The following is a 21,125-nucleotide window of genomic DNA, read 5'->3' as shown; positions in this document are numbered from 1 at the left end:
GTGCAATAAATAGATACGTTGAACCTAAATTCTGGATTTCTTACTGATAATACAGTACAGTGTTAGGGTAATTTGCTATCGATTTTAATTAACCACTGCGGGAGATCTAACGTATTCCAAATGTGTGGCGTTTACAGAAACTTGTTACAGATTATTTTCAAGAGGAGACAGGTGTTATTAGGCAAATGATCAAAAATTTTTGTTGCTGCATTTTGAAATCCTTTCTGAGCCACTAACAGATTTAATAATACGCGACAAAGGTCTACCCAAATCGTGATGAATTATTTGTGACGAATTACAACGCCGAATACATGTACTGTGATGGTACAGCTAAAATGTCTAACTCTTTGGAGAGATTCATACATGACGACCACGGTCGAACCCCACATATTATACTTACTGTTCACTGTTGTGCAATCAGTACGTCTAAGTGTTGAGATACCCCAGAAAATTATTCCGTAACACATTATTGTGTGGATATAAGCAAAATGAGACAGGAGGTTGATTCGGATGTTCCCAGGACTAGCAGTTATAGCTACTAAGAGCAAAAGCAGCTGCATTCAATTGTTTGAGATTCTCAGTAATAAGTTCCTTCCAATTCATTTCTTCGTCATCATGTACACCTACAAATCTGGAAAATTTTTCTCTGCATATTGACTGCTGTTCATTAACTACATGAGTTGCTATTTATTCTAAAGAACTGAATACACTGTGCTTTCTCAAAATAAAAAGAAAGTCCACTTTTAGAGAATTATTTTATAACCTTTGAAAAATATCCCTAACAATTTCTTCTGCTGCTTTCTTTATAATGGGATTTATTATAACATTAGTACAATCTGAAAAAGGTACAAATTCTTCTTGTCGAATGTGGGGTGGAAGGTCATTCAAATATACAAGGAATAGGAGTGGGCTCAAGATTGATACCTGTGGGACTCTCTTTGCGATTTATCCACATTCAATAAAATATTTTACCTTTTCAAAGTTGTTTGAATTATTCATGAAACTATTCTAATTGTTGTTGTTAACTATGATTCACACCAGTTGTGTGTAAACCCCTCAATTACATAAAAGTTAGTTGCTCTGAGAGCGTAACATGATCTACACAATCAGCCACCTTCTAACGTTCACCAAAAATAGAAGATGGCGAAATTTTATTCTTTAAGGCTTCCGATATTTTGTGAGTGAATGAGTAAATAGCACTCTCAGTCCTGCAACGCTAAATAATTTGTTACTAGCTATATGTGGGACTACTCTTGAGTACGTTATATTTTCTAATACTGTAAAAACCAATGAATTTTTAAATACTATACCTGTTCCTATACAATTTCCTATACCACTTCCGACACCTGTATGAAGTGTTTCAACGCATATTCATTCCTCTTCAGACGATATCGTCGTCATGTCAATCATGTTTACGTATTTCATATGCATAAAAGAACAGAGGTGCTCCTCATCTGTAAAATTTGACGTAGCGCTTCACAATATACGACAGCAGTATGTATACCTGAAACTGAACTGGGTGTTAGCAATTTATGATGCTACAGCTGTTACTTGAGCATGGCACTCCAGCTGAAGACGTCATCTTAAATAAATACCTTTTCATAAGTCCAGACGGGAAACATCATTTCTAAAATACGACTGCACTGTGAGGTCAAGTAAACAGAATGTGAGAAAACTCTTTGACATTTTAACTGACATCTCCTCGAAATTTCCGTCCCGTCAAATCCTAAAGCGAAGTTCCCTCTCAAGCTACTTCAAATGAGCAATAAAGACCCTTAACTCTGGAGTAACCAAACGATTGGGAACTTTTAATCGTCGTCGGTAAATTTTAGTACAAGTAAGGGAGGCTAGAGGTTAGCGTCTCGTCGACGTCTAGATCTTTAGGAACTGCTCACCTGTTCATCTGGACGATGATTGCGACAGAAAGCAAAGTAGTCTATTGAACGGACTGTTCAGGCACCACAATGAAAGAAATGCTACGACAAACGCGAAAATCGCTAATGAAAATGGCAACACGGGCATAGGCATCTTGGGCTTGGGGATACGAGTCAACTAAGCATATTCCTCCTCGGGCGATAAACTGTCCATAGAATGTGCGTGTATCATCTGTACTCGTCGTAGTTGACAAGACGTTAAAAAAGTCATTATTTTCTGAGCGAGACTGCTGTGCAAGAATGAAAGGAAGTAATAACTCACCTCCAAGCAACGATGCCGGCGCTGCTGTTGTGAAGTAGCCTGAAAAACATACGGGAAACAAAATTAGATCCTGTCGTTTCTCTTTTGGGAACACAGAAATACGAAATTTTATGGGGGGATGATCAATATGGTTTCGTTCGTAGGTCTCAGGCAAAACCGCCGTAAGCACTGAGACAATCATCCCATCGATACACCAGGTTCAGTACACCTGTTTGATAATGCACCGCGTCTTGCTGAGTAATAAAGTCCGTAACTGTCTGCCGTCCATCATCGTCTGACTGCAATCTTTGACCCTTCAAGGCTTCTTTTAAGGGACTAGCGGCGTGTAATAGTGTGGAGTAAGATCAGGACTGTAGGGAGGCTACACGAGTGTCTCCCACTTGAGTTGGTATAGCTTCTGCACTACAAGGTTTGCGACAGGGCGACGTGCGTTGTCATGCAGCAGCAGTACCCCTTGACGCACGGAACTTGGCGCACCATTTTCGACAGACATGCTGTCCAATAACCATTGTCACTCTCCGATGGATGACTACCAGTGTTTGTTTTCCTCCAATGAAGAAAGGGACAACAGCACATTGGCCCTGTTTGGGCGCATTTGGTAGTAACGTAGCCATAGTTCTCGTTGCTGCCTTTACTGCACACACGTCGGAAACACATAATGGCACACTAGATCTTGCGTACATATCAGCGCTTGTACACTCGCATCGAAATTGCGCCACACTGCATATGCGTCGCAGCAGCACTCTCAAACGGAAACCTTTTAATCGTCCCTTAAAGAATACGATGGACAACTTACATATGCTATGACTTAAGAAGTATTTTGAACAGCGGCAGAACTTCACGAAACCTAAAATATTGAAATTACATTATTGTTCGTTGAATTTGGATATCATGAGGGATTCATCGTCCAAACGAATCTCTGAGCTGGGACACAATGCGTGCTCGGCTAACTCCTGAAGTTCATTGCAGCGGAAGGTTGGACCACATCATAAAACAGGTTTATATTTGCAGGATGTTTCGCCTGCAACACCTGCAAGAGCGGAATTTCGAGTGTCGGGTACCTGTGTTGAACTGGTATCGGCTGATAATTACAGCAAGAGTCTGGGGAAGCTAAGGCAATGATAAATGAGTAACTGAGCTCCAATATTTCTTGGAATTCGATGAAGTCACTCAATATAGGACGTGGACGTATAGGCTGACAAAATAATGTCGAAAATGACAGAGACGAGGTTCGCACGACCAAAAGAAAGTGAGTTCTTCTAACTTCCACCCCTGCAAGTCAGAGAGGCCTGTTGTAACTCAGACCTTATCGCAGAAGCACCCCTGTAAGAGCCGGCAAGACAGCCCGGATAGTTGTATCTGAAATGTTTGTGTGAGCAGTTACGATCCGTTTACGCAGGTTGTAACACAAGAAATAGTTGGGGGAATGGAATGGGAGCCGCTGTAACTGCCGTCCCAAGCTCCCATTACATTCTGTCAATTCCATCAGCTTTCAAGATATAACTGTGGTGGTAATCGTGACTGTAAAAGGCAACGTTAAGAGAAAATCAGTAAGAAATTTCGTAGGCATGGATGTTCAGATGAGTCATTACTTTTAGCTCATGGCGATAAGTAGACAATAAAGCCTCCAAACGGTCACATCCGTGGACTGGATACAAAAACTGTTAATCTACTGAGGACTTGCTATGTCAAAACGGAGAGCAGAGAAGGAAAATCTAACTTGGTGCTTACGTAGGAGGATAGCATTTCGAGATTTATTCTTGGGAATGATTTCCTCCAATTCTGTTACTCAGTGCGGTGGCGAAACTGTAAATGTGCAAATGCAGTGAAGAAAAATGTGTATTCCATAAATTTATACCAAAGCGTTGAAAATGCGTATCATCCAATTTATTTGTGATGGAACAGGGACAGTTCTCTGGATGCTTTCCCGTCACTGTCAACCATAGATAGCGGACGATACTGTGTGTACTGTCTCCGACATGTGAATAAATGAGGTGACTTCGAATTTATACATATTTCACTGATCAGTAACTCCACATATCGCTTCTGCTTTGGTTGATGGCATGCACGCTCTGGACAGCAATGCCTGCAGGTTAAGATAGAAACTGCAAGTCAGAATCTATGAAAGTATTTCGATTTCTGACGATTCACCCATTCCCATCAGCCATGTAACCGACAGTCTCCCAAGGGCCCTACATAAGAGCGACACAGCGCAGCAATCCGTCGCCAGGTCACGCGATCTGTCCGTCGATAGCATGCCTGCAGGGAAATCGCTGAGATCAGTCGTTGATCGGCCGGCCTAAGTAGCCGTGCGGTTCTAGGTGCTACAGTCCGGAACCGCGAGACCGCTACGGTCACAGGTTCGAATCCTGCCTCGGGCATGGATGTGTGTGATGCCCTTAGGTTAGTTAGGTTTAAGTAGTTCCAAGTTCTAGGGGACTGAACCTCAGAAGTTGAGTCCCATAGTGCTCAGAGCCATTTGAACCATTTTTAGTCTTTGATCGCTAGTAATTCCCAAGCAATATGATAGTTAGGAAACTGAAAATCGGACATAAGCATCATCACGGTTGCCAGGCTGCGATTTCTTTGTGTAGATATTGTGCGTGGTTACGTTCTTTTGTTTCTTTTCGCTATGCAGACGTGTGGTTACTCACTCAGCACGAATCTCTCTCAAAAGTGAAGTTGCCACTTGTATTACCAAGGAATACAAATTTAAGAAAGTTGATAACCTTAGATATTGTGGTGAGCATTTTGAAGCTTATACTATAGAAACCGAAATTCATGTGAAGTCCATAGTAATAGCCAAAATGAACCGGACACCAGCTGGTGATTTTGAAATAACTGGACACATAATTAGAGTTTGTAACTAGTAAACACAAAGAGATAATATTTATAGAGCATATCTGTTCTACATCCATATTCAACTCTCCAGTCATTTAATGTAAATCTTTTTCATACAATTTACAGTAAGAGCTATAGAAACCAGAAGTTCTGCCATTGATAACATTTACACTTGCTAGAAAAATGGAACCACCCAGAAGGACAGGAAGAAACGAAATGAAAATTCACAGGTAAATAGTGTACGTAGTATTATTTCAGTGAGTACATCAAAACAAATTTATCGATAATTTGGCAGTGCGATCCTCCTTAACAGCGTGGCGTTGCACCCCCTCTGGTCTGGACGCATACACTGATTCGGTTGGGAATGATGTCATAAGGCCGTTGTAGCCTCTCCTGAGGCAATCAGGACCACAAGTGTTTCAAGCATTCATTGATATGTTGGATAATGGCACTGGGAGGGAGATAACATGCGAGTTGGTCCCACAAACGTTCTATTGGAGACGTATCTGGGGATCCAACTGGCCATGGTAGTTCTTCAGCTTCACATAGACAGGTCATATAAATGCGTGCCATGTGTGATGGCGCATTGTCCTATTGAAAAATGGCATCACAATACTGAACATGAGAGCTAGCACATGAACGCAGGATATCTGTGACGTAGCGATCTTTCGTCAGAGTTCCCTCAGTCACAGACAGCCTTGACCGGTAATCATACCCGATGGTGCCCACACCACAACGCGAAGAGCAGTGCTTCCCCAAAACATTCGAAGAATGGGACATCTCGTCAGATCGCTGCCATACTCGTCGACGACGGCGATCCGTCATGGTGCAGAAACTCGATACATCGCTGTACACAATGCAACGCCATTGAGAAGCAGTCCATGCTTTCCGTTCACAGCATCACTGCAGATGCAGCCATTTGTGGTGTAGTGTTAGCAGCAGCATATAAATGAAATGTTAGTTCCCTATTCTGGCAGCTGTCAGTCTCTGACCACTGGTGAGAGCTGACACAGGCAGTCTGTTAGTTTCGAATTCTGTTTGTTGCTGATAATGCTGTCTCACAAGAGCACGGAGTACCTCCATATCCTAAGCATCGATCACTCAACATATGATGCTGTTAACCCCAGTAATACGGTAACAGGCCTGGTAACAATACTACATACGAGTAACTTTAATGCACTCTGGTGGCCGTTTTATGTATTACAGGGAAGTGAATCTCTACTAATTCATATTCTCGACGTTCACGAAGTTATACACACATCCGAGCACTTCTTCTGCGTACATAAGCTTTTTTTGTCATTCTACATAGACACGTCGACATTTCAAAGTCACTGTGTAAGCACTTATACGTAGTTAAACTACAAGACTAATACATGTAAAGGAATCGAAAATTTTAATATGTGTTTTGCGAAATAGAAACTGGAAACATGCACACAATCCACTTGATCTCTATGAGGGATGTTGTGCATTTTGTGAAATTGCGTGCTGTTCCCATGAAACGAGTTCAAAAATAAGATTAATAAATTTCAATTCGTCTTTATTTATATATTTATTTGCAAGTATTTATCAACATACAGAGGTCAGCTGTTACTACTCCGTAGCAATCCACATTCCACAGCAGAACAACACGACACAGCGGCGTTAGAAATACTGGTGGAAATCGCTTGAAAAATAGCTCTTGTGTGGCAGCGTCGAGGCGAGCTATCAACTGCAGAAAATACTGAGAGCAATTTATCGATCGCGTGAGGGGACTTTCAGAGCGGAAGTGTAATGGTGACGTGCCTGGAAGGTACTTCACGGTTATCAGACCAGCGGAGAACACTGAGTGCCATTTTAATTAAGTACGTGAATACAAATATCATCAGATTGTGAAAGGTTATCTGAAGCTGCCTCAGCCTCACTTCACGACCGCGATGCGGCAGCAACGAGTGCTGTCCTGGAGCTAGATAATTAATGGATTTGTAGTTTTAGCTTGACTGTGCCCACTATGGACTAACGGTAGTTATTGTTATTCTGAAGAAGGTTGGGTTTTCCTACTGAAACCTAGGTAAATTCTAGGTAAACGGTGCAACTGAGGCGGTTAATTATTAAAATAAAAATTAATATTTATACGGTTGCTGACAGGGCCACGAAAATATTTAAGAGATTATTTGAACCGAGTGATCTAATAACGCAAATATTACGAAAATTTAAAGCCTTTGACATAGTAACAAAATTTTCCCCTGGTGTACAGAGCTACACCATCGACGCACTAAGAGGAACAGAAGTTATTACTGCAACTAGAACCTTGAAGTAGCTTATTTTCATTGAATAAGTATTGTTCATAGGCAATATTTACCTCTACGTTTTCCACCAGCGCGGTCCAGGTCGACGGCAGATGTGTCGTTAGGTTTCACGACCACCAGCGACGTCACGGGAGTCACGAAGGAGTACTGAAACACATTATAGCGTCACCACCCACTTCAGTCCCTGATAGTTGGTAATGTATATGCTTGATCATCCACATGTTTCTCTAGTGAAAGCCAATAGTGAAAACTATCTTGCCATAATTACACTACGTTTTCCAGGGCTCCGTGTAGAGCAAAATTTGGAGGTGGAAAAGAAGTGAAGAATGTTCTTTTCATTTAAGCACGGCACAATAAAATTCCTGTACAATAACAATTATCAGAGTATTTCAGTACAATTCGGTCGGCAACGTAAGTAATCGACGTTTGCAGAAGTACGTGCGCGAAGGAGAAATAGCACTGGCATTATTTACTAGAAGTTTTCCCACGTCTCCATAACCACTCCAGTCCTATCAAACATCAGTTCGTTGTTTACCTGTAATTACTGGAAGTCGACAAGCAGGGTGAGGTTCTGAGAAAATAATGCAACAGGGCTGTTGTTGGCTTATGACGTGGCTCGCCTTCCTATAACTTTTTTAGTTTTGCTGAAACTCTGCTTGAAACTGTAGTCACGGCTTATTATGAGAAGGCACTGCCCTTTCACAGCGCTTACACTATCGTAGGACCTGCGCCGGCTCTTGCGACAACATTGTCGGTGCCATTACAATTCCAAAATAGAGAAGTGAAGGGTAGAAATAATTTAGTCCATCTGCTGGTAGTCTCCAACCAATGGTACCATTTGACACAGAGTGTCCCAGGGAGTCTTTACTTGTTAACTGATGGCACAATGTTAACTGGTTAGAAGTGATTGGTGCACAAAGAGTGATCCTCCCTTGAGAAGATAATATGGGCGTGACTGGCACCTTGATGACACATATACCTGTCCTCACGTTCCCACCACAGTACAACATTCCCCACTTTCACACCCAAATGTTGTGCAGATCTGCTTATTGCACGATTCGACTAGCCGAGCAACATAGTCTGACAATGAGGCCCTTTCACGTTCTGTCAGGCGCTGATAACGCTAATTAACACTAGTACATTTCATCTCTATGTCCTTCATAGTGACCACTGAACATCTACAGCTGTTGACATCCTCATATTCCGTCCATCCTGGTAACAACATTAAACATGAACAACACTAAAGCACTCTGGTGCTCGTCCTACTTGTCACAGAGAACCGCAACTTTAATCATTTACACACCCACTGCTAGTGTGTATGTGTATGTAGTTACACTGACGTACGATCATGTCTTCTGGATGCTTCAAAAATGGTTCAAATGCTCTGAGCACTATGGAACTCAACATCTGTGGTCATAAGTCCCCTAGAACTTAGAACTACGTAAACCTAACTAACCTAAGGACATCACACACATCCATGCCCAAGGCAGGATTCGAACCTGCGACCGCAGCAGTCGCGCGGTTCCTGACTGAGCGCCTAGAGCCGCTAGACCACCGCGGCCGGCTGGATGCTTCACTTTCTTTGTCAGGATGTGTATATGAAGCTTTCCAGTGAGTTTTGTTGAATTTCTCATTTTAATGAAAGATATACACTTGCCAACTCAACACTTTCGTGAAATATTTTTATAACTTCTAAAAAAAGCACTTTGGTTCAAGCAATTTGTTCAGTTCTGACGCTTCTCAGTCACCCAAACGACAACTATCTGTGTTATATACTCATATCCTAAACTGCCCCTGCGATTCTATCAACTACAGTTCTGAGATTTGATCCCAGACAGTTGGAGAATTTTGATCTGTCACTTATCACGTTTTTCAACATTCTGACATGGTTGTTAATGTGGAAGACAGCTACCTATACTAGTGTTTGGAGTCCACAGTAAACTGTAAGGTCCCTATGAATGGTTAAGCAAGTTATTTAAAAAGTAAAGCAAAAATATACCTCCGGCAACCGAACAATGCACAGGAACACACTGTGGTGTTCAAACAAAACCTTTTGTTGATCACAGCTCTACCCTAACATATGAATATCATTTGCAAGCCTTCTGCAGCGCACTCACTTTGAGAGCTATTTCCTTGGCCCTGTCCTTGAGCGTCTGGTTGGGTGTGGCGGCGTCCAGGTCCAGCAGCTGGTGCACAGTGAGGAAGGCCCAGAGGCGCTCCCCAGAGGAGGCCTTCTCCAGGCTGGCCGGCGACCTCAACAGCTGGCGGCCCTCCCCCACCACCACGGGCTCCTCCAGTGATGCTGCAGGTTGTAGCCTGCCAGACACCACCAGCTCGCTGCCGCGGAACAGCGTCGAGAACTTGGTCCGTGTCAGGGATTCCTCCTCCACCTGCAAATCACACACTCATTACTAGACAAGAACTCAGTGTGAAATCAGACAGCTATAGAAATGACAAACTAGCCAATGTCCTCAAAATCCATCAGTGAAATGAATGTTGTAAGAGAGTGGTGGAAGCAAACAGATAAACCTCAGCAGAAGTCTACTGTGTAGTGTCTTAGAAGGAAATGAAGACTACCTTCTCCCATTCTCTTCATACATATAGTATATTATAGTCCGCGTCAGGTCTGCGTCAGGGTCTCTGCCTCCATCTACAAGGCACAAATTCTTGATTCGCAGTTTTATTTTAAGTGAGGCAGTTCTGTAAAAGACAAACTTAAGTTTGTGCGCTAGTCTCTATCCTCAACTTCCATCAATGAAACATATGTTGTACGAAAAAAATTACGTTTAAAGAATTCTAGAGCTGTTATGTGTTAAAAAAGTGTGGTGTTTTTAACAAAGCTTTCCATTGGCTTGTGCATAGCTATCCAATCTTGTAATCATTGGTCCATCAGTTCTAATTAGACACAAAATTTTAATGCTTACTTCAGAATTCTAAAAATGTTCATTCTTAATTAAAAATCACTCGAAAATATGAGTATCTGTAATAAATTAAAATTTGGAACGAAAATGCAAACTATCTTCTTCTAAAATGAAAAAAGTATGCCTTTACTAATATCGTAATATTAATTTTATATTTACTCATAACCTCAAGACACAAAAACTATTTTCTGCTCTATTTGATCTTAATATTAATTTTATATTTACTCATAATCTCAAGACACAAAAACGTATTTTCTGTTCTATTTGATATTTCGCAGTTTTATACCAAATTTAAATGTCTTACCAAATTTAAATGTAAGTAATAATTAAAAATGAAATACCTTACAGTTAATAGAAAATAATGAGCAATATTTGTTAATTAGCATTTCAACTTGATAACAAATATAGATTTAAATTAAAACCAAAAAATTTATATTGAGAAGCAATCCAGCAGCCTTGTGACTACAAACCTAGAATGCTACACACCCAGTTACAATTTTTTACATTTAATAGCACGCACAAATTCGGATTCGAGTTGTTTAGTGTTTCTGTCAAGTCTATCATAGATGTTTAGGGGATTGATATTTGGGCACCGACTACTTTCTATAAGTAGAAAAATCTGGACAATGACTGTGATAACAGATATTTCATATCTTTCAGTTCTGATTATAATATCATGAAATTGAAGGAAATGTTAAAGAGCATCCACTTCATAATAGCTAGGTGCTTATTTTCGACAAAAAAATGTTGCTTCAAATGGTATCTGGACTGAGTCTTGTGGGAATTATGTTAGGGGTAGGGGTAGGAGATGGGGAGGAGGGTTAAGAGATTCTTAGAAGAACTGTAGCTGAGTAACCTGCTGTGGGGTTTTAGGATTTTGCTTCAGAAAGAACTTTGTAGTTGACACTACAGAATATGAAAAGTCTACCCAGGTTTCAGAAATATCAAAACCCAACTGCTTTGATATAACTGAGTGGGCAAAGATATAAAATAAGAACAAGTTTTTCAGTACTGTGATGAACCCATGTCACAATCTGTAATATGAATATACGTTTCTGCATTGTTTTCCAAACTGTGCAACTTGCCTGTGAAACATCACTCACAGGCTTCACTAAAAAGGCAAATGGTTCTACAGTTGTTTCACTTTCTCCATAACTGAAAGATTGTATTTTATTGTCACCATTCTCGCTGTACATTCAAAAAGACAAATGCTATCAACCTTCCATATTTCCTTAAGTCTCCCAGTCACTTCAACATCAAAGATCTGTGACCCCTATGTTGAATTGGTAAATGTAGGGAGATTATCAACTGGACAAGGTCAGTGACAGTAAAGCATATAAATACTTGTTGTTGTTTTTGTTGTGGTCTTCAGTCCTGAGACTGGTTTGATGCAGCTCTCCATGCTACTCTATCCTGTGCAAGTTTCTTCATCTCCCAGTACCTACTGCAATCTACATCCTTCTGAATCTGCTTAGTCTATTCATCTCTTGATCTCCCTCTACGATTTTTACCCTCCACACTGCCCTCCAATGCTAAATTGGTGATCCCTTGATGCCTCAGAACATGTCCTACCAACCGATCCCTTCTTCTAGTCAAGTTGTGCCACAAGCTCCTCTTCTCCCCAATCCTATTCAGTAGCTCCTCATTAGTTATGTGATCTACCCATCTTATCTTCAGCATTCTTCTGTAGCACCGCATTTCGAAAGCTTCTATTCTCTTCTTCTCCAAACTATTTGTCGTCCATGTTTCACTTCCATACATGGCTACACTCCAGACAAATACTTTCAGAAATGACTTCCTGACATTTAAATCTATACTCGATGTTAACAAATTTCTCTTCTTCAGAAACGCTTTCCTTCCCATTGCCAGTCTACATTTTATATCCTCTCTACTTCGACCATCATCACTTATTTTGCTCCCCAAATAGCAAAACTCCTTTACTCTTTTAAGTGTCTCATTTCCTAATATAATTCCCTCAGCATCACCCGACTTAATTCGACTACATTCCATTATCCTCGTTTTGCTTTTGTTAATGTTCATCTTATATCCTCCTTTCAGGACACTGTCCATTCCATTCAACTGCTCTTCCAAGTCATTTGCTGTCTCTGACAGAATTACAATGTCATCGGCGAACCTCAAAGTTTTTATTTCTTCTCCATGGACTTTAATACCTACTCCAAAATTTTCTTTTCTTTCCTTTACTGCTTGCTCAATATACAGATTGAATAACATCAGGGAGAGGTTACAACCCTGTCTCACTCCCTTCCCAACCACTGCCTCCCTTTCATGCCCCTCGACTCTTATAACTGCCATCTGGTACACTTAAGGGAACCAAAAGGACAGTGCAATGACAGCAAAAGAAACACCTAAATACAGCTATAAAAATCTTTATTTAATTCATTGCAAATTTGATTGTGTGTCTCTTTAGCAAAATGTTAACTTTCAGCTGGTGTTATTGGTATCTTCCTAACATTACAAAGGTATTTAGGCTGTGGCACATCTGCCATTATTCAGTGACAAAAAGGCTACTCTCTGTCACTATAGTCATCCCTATGCTAGAACGCATCAGTTTTTGATACCCAACCAAACTTGTCTAACACAGAAGAAACAGTTTAGTATTTTACCGTTGACTTTCTGCATCTATATATACATCTACATCTACATGGCTACTCTGCAATTCACACTTATGTGCCTGGCAGAGGGTTCATCGAACCATTTTCATACTACTTCTCCACCATTCCACTCTCGAACGGCGCATGGGAAAAAGGGACACCTAAATCCTTCCGTTCGAGCTCTGATTTCTCTTATTTTTTTATTATGATCATTTCTCCCCACGTAGGTGGGTGTCAACAAAATATTTTCGCTTTTGGAAGAGAAATTTGGTGATTTAATGGGCAGATGGCTACTCACCTCCAAACCTGAACTCGTTCAGCACCTCCATTCTCCCGTCATCCATGCACACTTTTTCAACTGCTCCTTTCCTGTGAAAGACTTTCTCTCCTCTCCCAATATTTTTCTCCCTTCTTGAACAGTCACTTCTAAATTCCCTACATAATACCATTTAGTTGCCTGCCTCAGAATCGTTAATAATAATCCACTTTACCGAGGGATTTACCCTGTAGTGAGAAGTTTACTACAGTTCGCTTGAGAGTTGTACTCAGCACTTGTGAGGCAAATTGGGGCACTACTTCATTGAGAAGTAGCGGCTAAGGTCACGAAAAGTGACAATGGTGGGGAGAATGGTGTGCTGACCACGTGCTTCTCTGTATTCGCATCCTGTCACGTCTATCAACCGAGGATGACACGGTGGTCAGTCGGAGCCATTGGGCCTTTATGGTCTGTTCAGAGAGAGTTTAGTTTTGGAGAAGGTTTGCATGATACAGTGTGTCCTCTGGGCCACATATTATTGTTTTAGATCTCCCTGGGCTAATTTAGCTACTAAACTAATGTGGCTTGAGCACTGACTAACTTCCTCCCCCCACAGTTTTGTGATCTACTATGGATGCTATCACAACAGCAGTTTGCTGCAAGAAATAGTTTTGCCGTCTTGTTTCAATCCTCATTGATAGTTTTCTTTCAAATTCCTGAAGTATCAGCTGTTTTATCTCTAATAATTAAATTGAGTAATTGCAGTCTTTCTCATATAGAAGTTGGTGTTGCCGGTTTGGATGTGGGTATCTTGGGTTTCCTTGTTACTGCTTGTAGATGTTTAACGGTTTATAAGAGAAATAAAAAAAACGTCCTTGATCCTGGTTGGAACCCCGTTAAAACTTAAATTTTGAATAAAAATCATCAGCACTGGCAGCTGACGTCTTCTGGCATGAGACGTCACCCTCATTCAGGCAGTGGGCTTGTCAATGGCGACAGTGGGGAGGACAGCCGTTGAGGTCATTCTTTTGTCCTTGTGGTGAGAAACAGTCCCTAAGGGAAGAAGAATCGGCAGTGTTCAGTGAATCAGGGCGCAGAAGGCAATAGAAACCATTAAATTAAAGACACATACTGTATACCCACAATATGTGGCTTATAATTGAAAAAATGTCATGATGAACTCTGCACTGGCAAAATATTTCAGACTAGTTCCCCATTCGGATCTCCACAAGAGACCTACCAGGGGGGCGATGACAACGAGGAAAAGATCAAATAACCAACGACAGGATAACGTTATACAAGCTAGGGTATGGAATGTCAGAAGTATGAAAGTGGTAGAGAAGCTATAAAACCTGAAAAAGGAAATGCTAAGGCTCTATCTAGATATAGTGAGGATCAGAAGAGTGAAATATAAAGAAGATAATGATTTCTGGTGAAATGAGTATATGGTATTATCAAAAGCAGTAGCTAATGGTATGAAGGGGTAGGATCGTTACAAATATGAAAGTAGGGCAGTAAGTGAGTTAATGTGAACAGTTAAGTGACAGAGTTATTCTCATATAGCAACCCAGCACCAACAATGACAGTTCAGGTGTATGTCCGACACAGGTAACTGGAATGCGGTTGTAGTGCATGGAGCAGAAGAAAGGCCTGCAGAGAGTATGGGTTTGGTAGTAGGAATAAGAGAGAAGAAAGACTAAATGAGTTCTCTTATAAATTTCAGCCAATAATGGCTGATACACTGTTCAAGAATCACAACAGGAAAAAAAAACAGACTTGGAAAAGACCATAAGATACAAGAAGATGTTAATTAGAATTAGATTACATCATGGACAGGCAGAGATTCCGAAATTAGGTACTGACTTGTAGGGTGTACTCAGGAGAAAATATAGACTTAGGTCACAATTTACTAGTGACGAAGAGTAGGCTGAAGTTGAAGAGACTAGTTAGGAAGAATCAATGTCCAAAGAAGTGGGATATGTAAGTGCTAAGGAATGAATAGATACGCTTGAAGTTCTCTGAGGCTATAGATAATGCGATAATGAATGGCTCAGTAGGCACATTAATTAAAGAGGAATGGGCAACTCCAAAAAGGGCAATCACAGAACTCAGAGAGAAAAATGTAGATACAAAGAAGGTAACTGCGAATAAACCACGGGTAACAGAAGAAATAATTCAGTCGATTGATGAAAGAGGGAAGTACAAAAATGTTCAGGGAAATTGAGGAATACAAAATACAAGTCATCAAGAAATGAAATAAATAGGAAGTGCAGAGAAGCTAAGGCGATTTGTCTGAATGAAGAATGTGAAGAAATCGGAAGAGAAATAACTGTCGAAGAACTGACTCAGAATATAGAAAAGTTACGAAAACGTTCGGTGAAATTAAATGCAAGGATGGTAATATTAAGAGTGTAATGGTAAATCCACTGTTAAATGCAGGGGAGAAAGCAGGTAGGTGGAAAGAGTACATTGAAGGAGTGTGTGAGGGGAAAGACTTCCCTGATGACGAGACAGGAGGAAAAACAGGAGTCGATATAAAACACGTAGGGGATCTGTTATTAGAACCAGTATTTAAAAGAGATTTGGTAGATTGAAGATCAAGTAAGGCAGAAGGAAAAAATAATATTTCAACAGAATTTCTCAAATTATTTGGGGAATTGGCAACAGAGGATTATTCACATTGGCGTTTAGAAGGTATAAGTCTGGCAATATACCATCAGACTTTCGGAAAAACATCATCCATGCAGTTCCAAAGACTGTAAGAGGTGATCAGTGCAAGAATTATTCCACAATAATCTTAACAGTTCATGCATTCAGGCTGTTGACAAGGACAACTTACAAAAGAATGGAAAATAAAGATGAGGAATTATTGGATGACGATCAGTTTGGCTTTTGGGGAAGATGGAGGCATGAGAGCGGTTAATGATGGAAGCAAGACTTGAGAAAAATAAAGGCATGTTCATAGGATTTGTCGATCTGCAAAAACGGTTCGGCAGTGTGAAATGGCCTAAGATGTTCGAAATTTTGAGAAAAATAGGAGTAATCTATAGGGAAAGATAGGTAACATGCAATATGTACAAGAGACAAGAGGGGACAATGACAGTGGAAGACTTAGAGCAAAGTGCGTGGATTATATGGAAATCACTGAACAAGAAGAAGAGACAGGATATTTGTTAAGAAATCAAGGTATGATATCCATGGTATTAGAGGGAGCTATAGAGGGTAAAAATGTAGAGAAAGTCAGAGATTAGAATACATCCAGCAAATAACTGAGGACATAGGTTGCAAGTGCTGCTTTGAGGTGAGGAAGTTTGTGTAGGATATCTAATTATATAGAGCCCTAGCTGTTGTTTGTGACTGAAAAGGGGGATATTAAGAGCAGCTCTTCCACACTTCAAAGCAACACATACCTTGTACTTGTAGTGCCGGGCACTGGAGCTCACCTGTCCGTCCCCGTACGTGAAGTTGACGCTGGAGAGGAGCGGCGACGCGACCTGCCGGTAGAAGTTGCGCAGCTGCAGGTGCGCGTCCGCCGCCTCGTAGATGCGCCTGCCGAAGCCGCCGTTGCGCAGGGCCAGCTTCCTGAGAAATCCGAAGTCTGCATCTTCACCGAACGCCAGCGTAAACAGCGTCACTTCACGTTCCACATTCCCAGCAGTGAAGTCCTGCAAGATGGCGTCTGATCCTCCGTCAGGCAGTCCGTCCGTCAGCAGCACCATCACAAGTGAAGCGTCTGGACGCGGCACACGTGACCTTGATACCCGCAGTGCTCTGTCTAGCGCCTCGTACATTGCTGTCCCTGGAGCAAGCAGGTCCATCCTATGATCAGGCTTATTTTATGCATTCTTAAAGGCCCCACATCTTCATTTAGATTTAGCTTTTAAACATTAATCATGGCATAGTCTTTTTTGAAAAGTTTATCGTGTTACGATCATTGTATCCAAGTGAGATGAAATGTACCAATGACTCTCCACAGCAATTTTAACTACACGCTTCAAGAAATTCCCAACCTTGAATCCCTGTTCACCTAATATACTAACAAAAGCCTGACATGACAACTCTCTTCTCATCTAAACAGTTTGTATTTTTGGATTATACTGATGCACATCTTTACCCTAAGCAGTCCTTACAGCTTTCATTTTGTCCAGAAGGTATCATTTGTGGCAACTTCCCTGAAACTCATACATCTGTCTGAACGACCACTGACTGACCCTCCTTCAAGTCACGTTAGATGCCCACGTCACAGTGAAGTTAAGTAACTAAGGTGAGCAAGGTCTAATGCATCGAGCTACACACTCTTGTGTATGGTTGAGAATAATGTTTCAGTACATGTTTTCAAGTATGGTGTTTGAGAAACAATTATTACAACGCTGTGTACCGTCGTGTGCTATCCAGAACCGATATTCTGAATATCAACTGTTTCTGTACGGAAGTTGTAAAGAGCGTACTCGACGCACTCCGACAACCTGATGCTAAAAATGTCTACAACTTAGTAAAAGGACAAGAAGAATTATTTTATGATTGATGTGCTTCTTTGTCTGACAACTCATTGATTGAAATTTGAGAGTTATTACGATTTTGCTTCTCCAGTAATAACTAACCAATTTTCATGTAAGCGGTTTGATAGGCAAGCCATGAGACGGTTTGAAGTCACACTAGAACAATATTAAAACTAGAAGATAACGTTTCACTATGTAGCAGCCTCTGAAAACACTGATCACATGGTAATGGGGAATGTGTAATCATCACAAGAAAGTCTAAAGATACTACCTTATTTCAAATCTATTTTTATATCTTCCTTGACGTTCACTGATAGAATTAACAACAAAAGGTTGGAAAATTTACAATAGAGCATTTACATGAAAATGGATTGAAGTTCTCAGTTTCAGATGCTGTCAGGAATCTTGATACTAGTCTCGAAATGCGAAACCCCAAAAACCAAAAACATGAATGTCTTAATAACACATAGGCAAAACATGATAATATAAAGTCTTTTACTTATACTACTGGCGCCATTGTTACTAAACTATACCATAGGACTCATAGTGTTTCAAAATTTACTTCGACAGCTTTCAGCTTCTTTCCTTTTTGATAAAGAATCCGACACAGAATGCAGAGCAATTTCCTGTATCATTTACTTCTGATTTGTCCCACCTCTAGCTGTTATGAAGCGTTCCAAGAATACACTTAACTTCATCTGTTACTTTTATTGTGAGCTACGACCACTACCTAGACAGTTGAACTCACCTCCTAACGCATAGAGACTCCTCACGAAGTCTTTGGCTCTAGCAACATTTTCTGGAGTTGCAGAAACGATAGCATCAGCATCATTTCTTTGTCTTTTGGGCCAACCGTACGAGTACATATAGGCGTTGTTCTCCGTATCTGGCCACCACACCTGCGGTTAAATGATACATTAGATTTGTCCACAGATAGTAAATGTCTTCTTATGAACTTATTTATACCTCTATAAACATTATCAAGATGTCGCCATCAAAATACAATGTGAAGCAGACAAAGATAGGCACAAAGTGAATATTTAAAGAAGTATTATATTTTAACGTGAATGCAGTGTACATGAGTGGGAATTAGTAGTTTATCTTGGTTTATCTTACGGTATAACTTAGATGACGACCGTGGTTCAGTGTACATCGTTGGAGTTTGAAGGTGAATTTGCTCATGACATTTCGAAAAAGCTCCAACGTAATGATGTTCATTTCTTGGCGAATTCACTTTCTCAAACTATCCTTGAACGGTTTTTCTTGAATACTTTGGACTCCAGATAACCACAAAGAAAAGCGTCTAGTTCCGATAAAGCTGCTGAATGAGGATACCACAGAATATCGCCATTTTTCCTAGATTATACAATGGTAAGACAGAGATTTAGGAACCAGGTTTTAAATTGTAAGACATTTCCAGAGGCAGATGTCTACTCTGACCACAATCTATTGGTTATAACTGTAGAGTAAAACTGAAGAAACTGCAAAATGGTGGGAAAATAAGGAGTTGAGACCTGGATAAACTCACATAACCAGAGGTTGTAGAGAGTTTCAGGGAGAGCTTTAGGGAAAGATTGACAAGAATGAGGGAAAGAAATACAGTAGAAGAAGAATGGGTAGCTTTGAGAGATGAAATAGTAAAGGCAGCAGAGGATCAAGTAGGTAAAAAGACCAGGGCTAGTAGAATTCCTTGGGCAACAGAAGACATATTGAATTTAATTGATGAAAGGAGAAAATATGAAACTGCAGTAAGTGAAGCAGGCGAAAATGAATACAAAAGTCTCAAAAATGAGATCGACAGCAAGTGCAAAATGGCTAACCAGGGATGGCTAGAGGACAAATGTAAGGACGAAGAGGCGTATATCACTGGGGGTAAGATAGATACTGCCTACAAGAAAATTAAAGAGAACTTTTGGGAAAAGAGAATCACTTGCATGAATATCAAAAGATCAGATGAAAACCCAGTTCTAAGCAAAGAAGGGAAAGCAGAATGGTGGAAGGAGTATATAGAGGGTCTATACAAGGGCGATGTTCTTGAGGACATTACTATGAAAATAGAAGAGGATGTAGATGAAGATGAAATGGGAGATATGATACTGGGTGAAGAGTTTGACAGAGCACTGAAAGACGTAAGCCGAAACAAGGCCCTGGGAGTATACAACATTCCTTTATAACTACTGAAAGCCTTGGGAGAGCCAGCCCTTACAATACTCTACCATCTGGTGAGCAAGATGTATGAGACAGGCGAAATACCCTCAGACTTCAAGAAGAATACAATAAATCCAAACCCAAAGAGAGCAGGTGTTGACAGATGTGAAAAGTACCGCAGAATCAGTTTAATAAGTCACGACTGCAAAATACTAACACGAATTCTTTACAGACGAAAGGAAAAACTGCTAGAAGTCAACCTCGGTGAAGATCAGTATGGATTCCGCAGAAAAGTTGGAACACGTGAGGCAATACTGCCCCTATGACTTACCTTAGAAAATAGATTAATGAAAGGCAAACCTACGTTTCTAGCATTTGTAGACTTAGAGAAAGCTTTTGATAATGTTTACTGGAATCCTGTCCTTCAAATTATGAAGGTGGCAGGGGTAAAATACAGGAGGCGAAAGGCTATTTACAATTTGTACAGAAACCAGATGGCAGTTACAAGAGTTGAGAGGCATGAAAGGGAAGCAGTGGTTTGGAAGGGAGTGAGACAGGGTTATAGCCTATCCCCTATGTTATTCAATCTGTATATTGAGCAAGCAGTAAAGGAAATAAAAGAAAAATTCGGAGTAGATATTAAAATCCATGGAGAAGAAACAAAAACTTTGAGGTTCGCCGATGACATTGTAATAGTGTCAGAGACAGCAAAGTACCTGGAAGAGCAGCTGGACGGAATGGACAGAGTCTTGAAAGGAGGATATAAGATGAACATCAACAAAAGCAAAACGAGGGTAATGGTATGTAGTTGAATTAAGTCGGGTGATGCTGAGGTAATTAGATTAGAAAACGAGACGCTTAAAGTAGTAAATGAGTTTTTTTATTTGGGGAACAGAATAACTAATCATGGTCAAAGTAGGGAGGATATAAAGTGTAGACTGGCAATGGCCAGGAAAGCGTTTCTGAAGAAGAGAAATTTGTCAACATCGAGTATAGATTTAAATGTCAGGAAGTCGTTTCTGAGAGTATTTGTATGGAGTGTAGCCAGGTATGGAAGTGAAACGTGGACGATAAATAGTTTAGACAAGAAGAGAATAGAATCTTTCGAAATGTGGTGCTACAGAGGAATGCTGAAGATTATATGGGTAGATCACATAACTACTGAGGAGGTATTGAAACGAATTGGGGAGAAGAGGAGCTTGTGGCACAACTTGACCAGAAGAAGGAATCGGTTGGTCGGACGTATTTTGAGGCATCAAGGGATCACCAATTTAGCATTGGAGGGCAGCGTGGAGGGTAAAAATCGTAGAGGGAGACCCGGAAATGAATACACCAAACAGATTCAGAAGGAATTAGGTTGCAGTAGG

The 21,125-nt window shown here is 40.6% G+C and overlaps 1 protein-coding gene across 2 annotated transcripts in view; it reads right to left on the bottom strand.

The window, feature by feature from the left end:
- The window catches only part of LOC126354641 (inter-alpha-trypsin inhibitor heavy chain H4-like), a 100,975-nt gene that overhangs the window by 35,640 nt on the left and 44,210 nt on the right, over positions 1-21,125 (bottom strand). Inside the window, exons 8-12 of one of the 2 annotated variants that reach the window (XM_050004414.1) lie at positions 18,359-18,509; positions 16,555-16,910; positions 9,440-9,712; positions 7,376-7,469; positions 2,197-2,235 (exon numbers count right to left, since the gene is read on the bottom strand). In XM_050004414.1, coding sequence (XP_049860371.1) covers positions 2,197-2,235; positions 7,376-7,469; positions 9,440-9,712; positions 16,555-16,910; positions 18,359-18,509 — 913 coding nt within the window. The remainder of the gene's footprint in view (positions 1-2,196; positions 2,236-7,375; positions 7,470-9,439; positions 9,713-16,554; positions 16,911-18,358; positions 18,510-21,125) is intronic. The other variant, XM_050004423.1, reaches the window with a different exon arrangement.

Source organism: Schistocerca gregaria, chromosome 1 (assembly GCF_023897955.1).
Source record: "Schistocerca gregaria isolate iqSchGreg1 chromosome 1, iqSchGreg1.2, whole genome shotgun sequence".
Classification (NCBI taxonomy): domain Eukaryota; kingdom Metazoa; phylum Arthropoda; class Insecta; order Orthoptera; family Acrididae; genus Schistocerca; species Schistocerca gregaria.
This window is presented reverse-complemented; position numbering and strand designations above follow the sequence as displayed.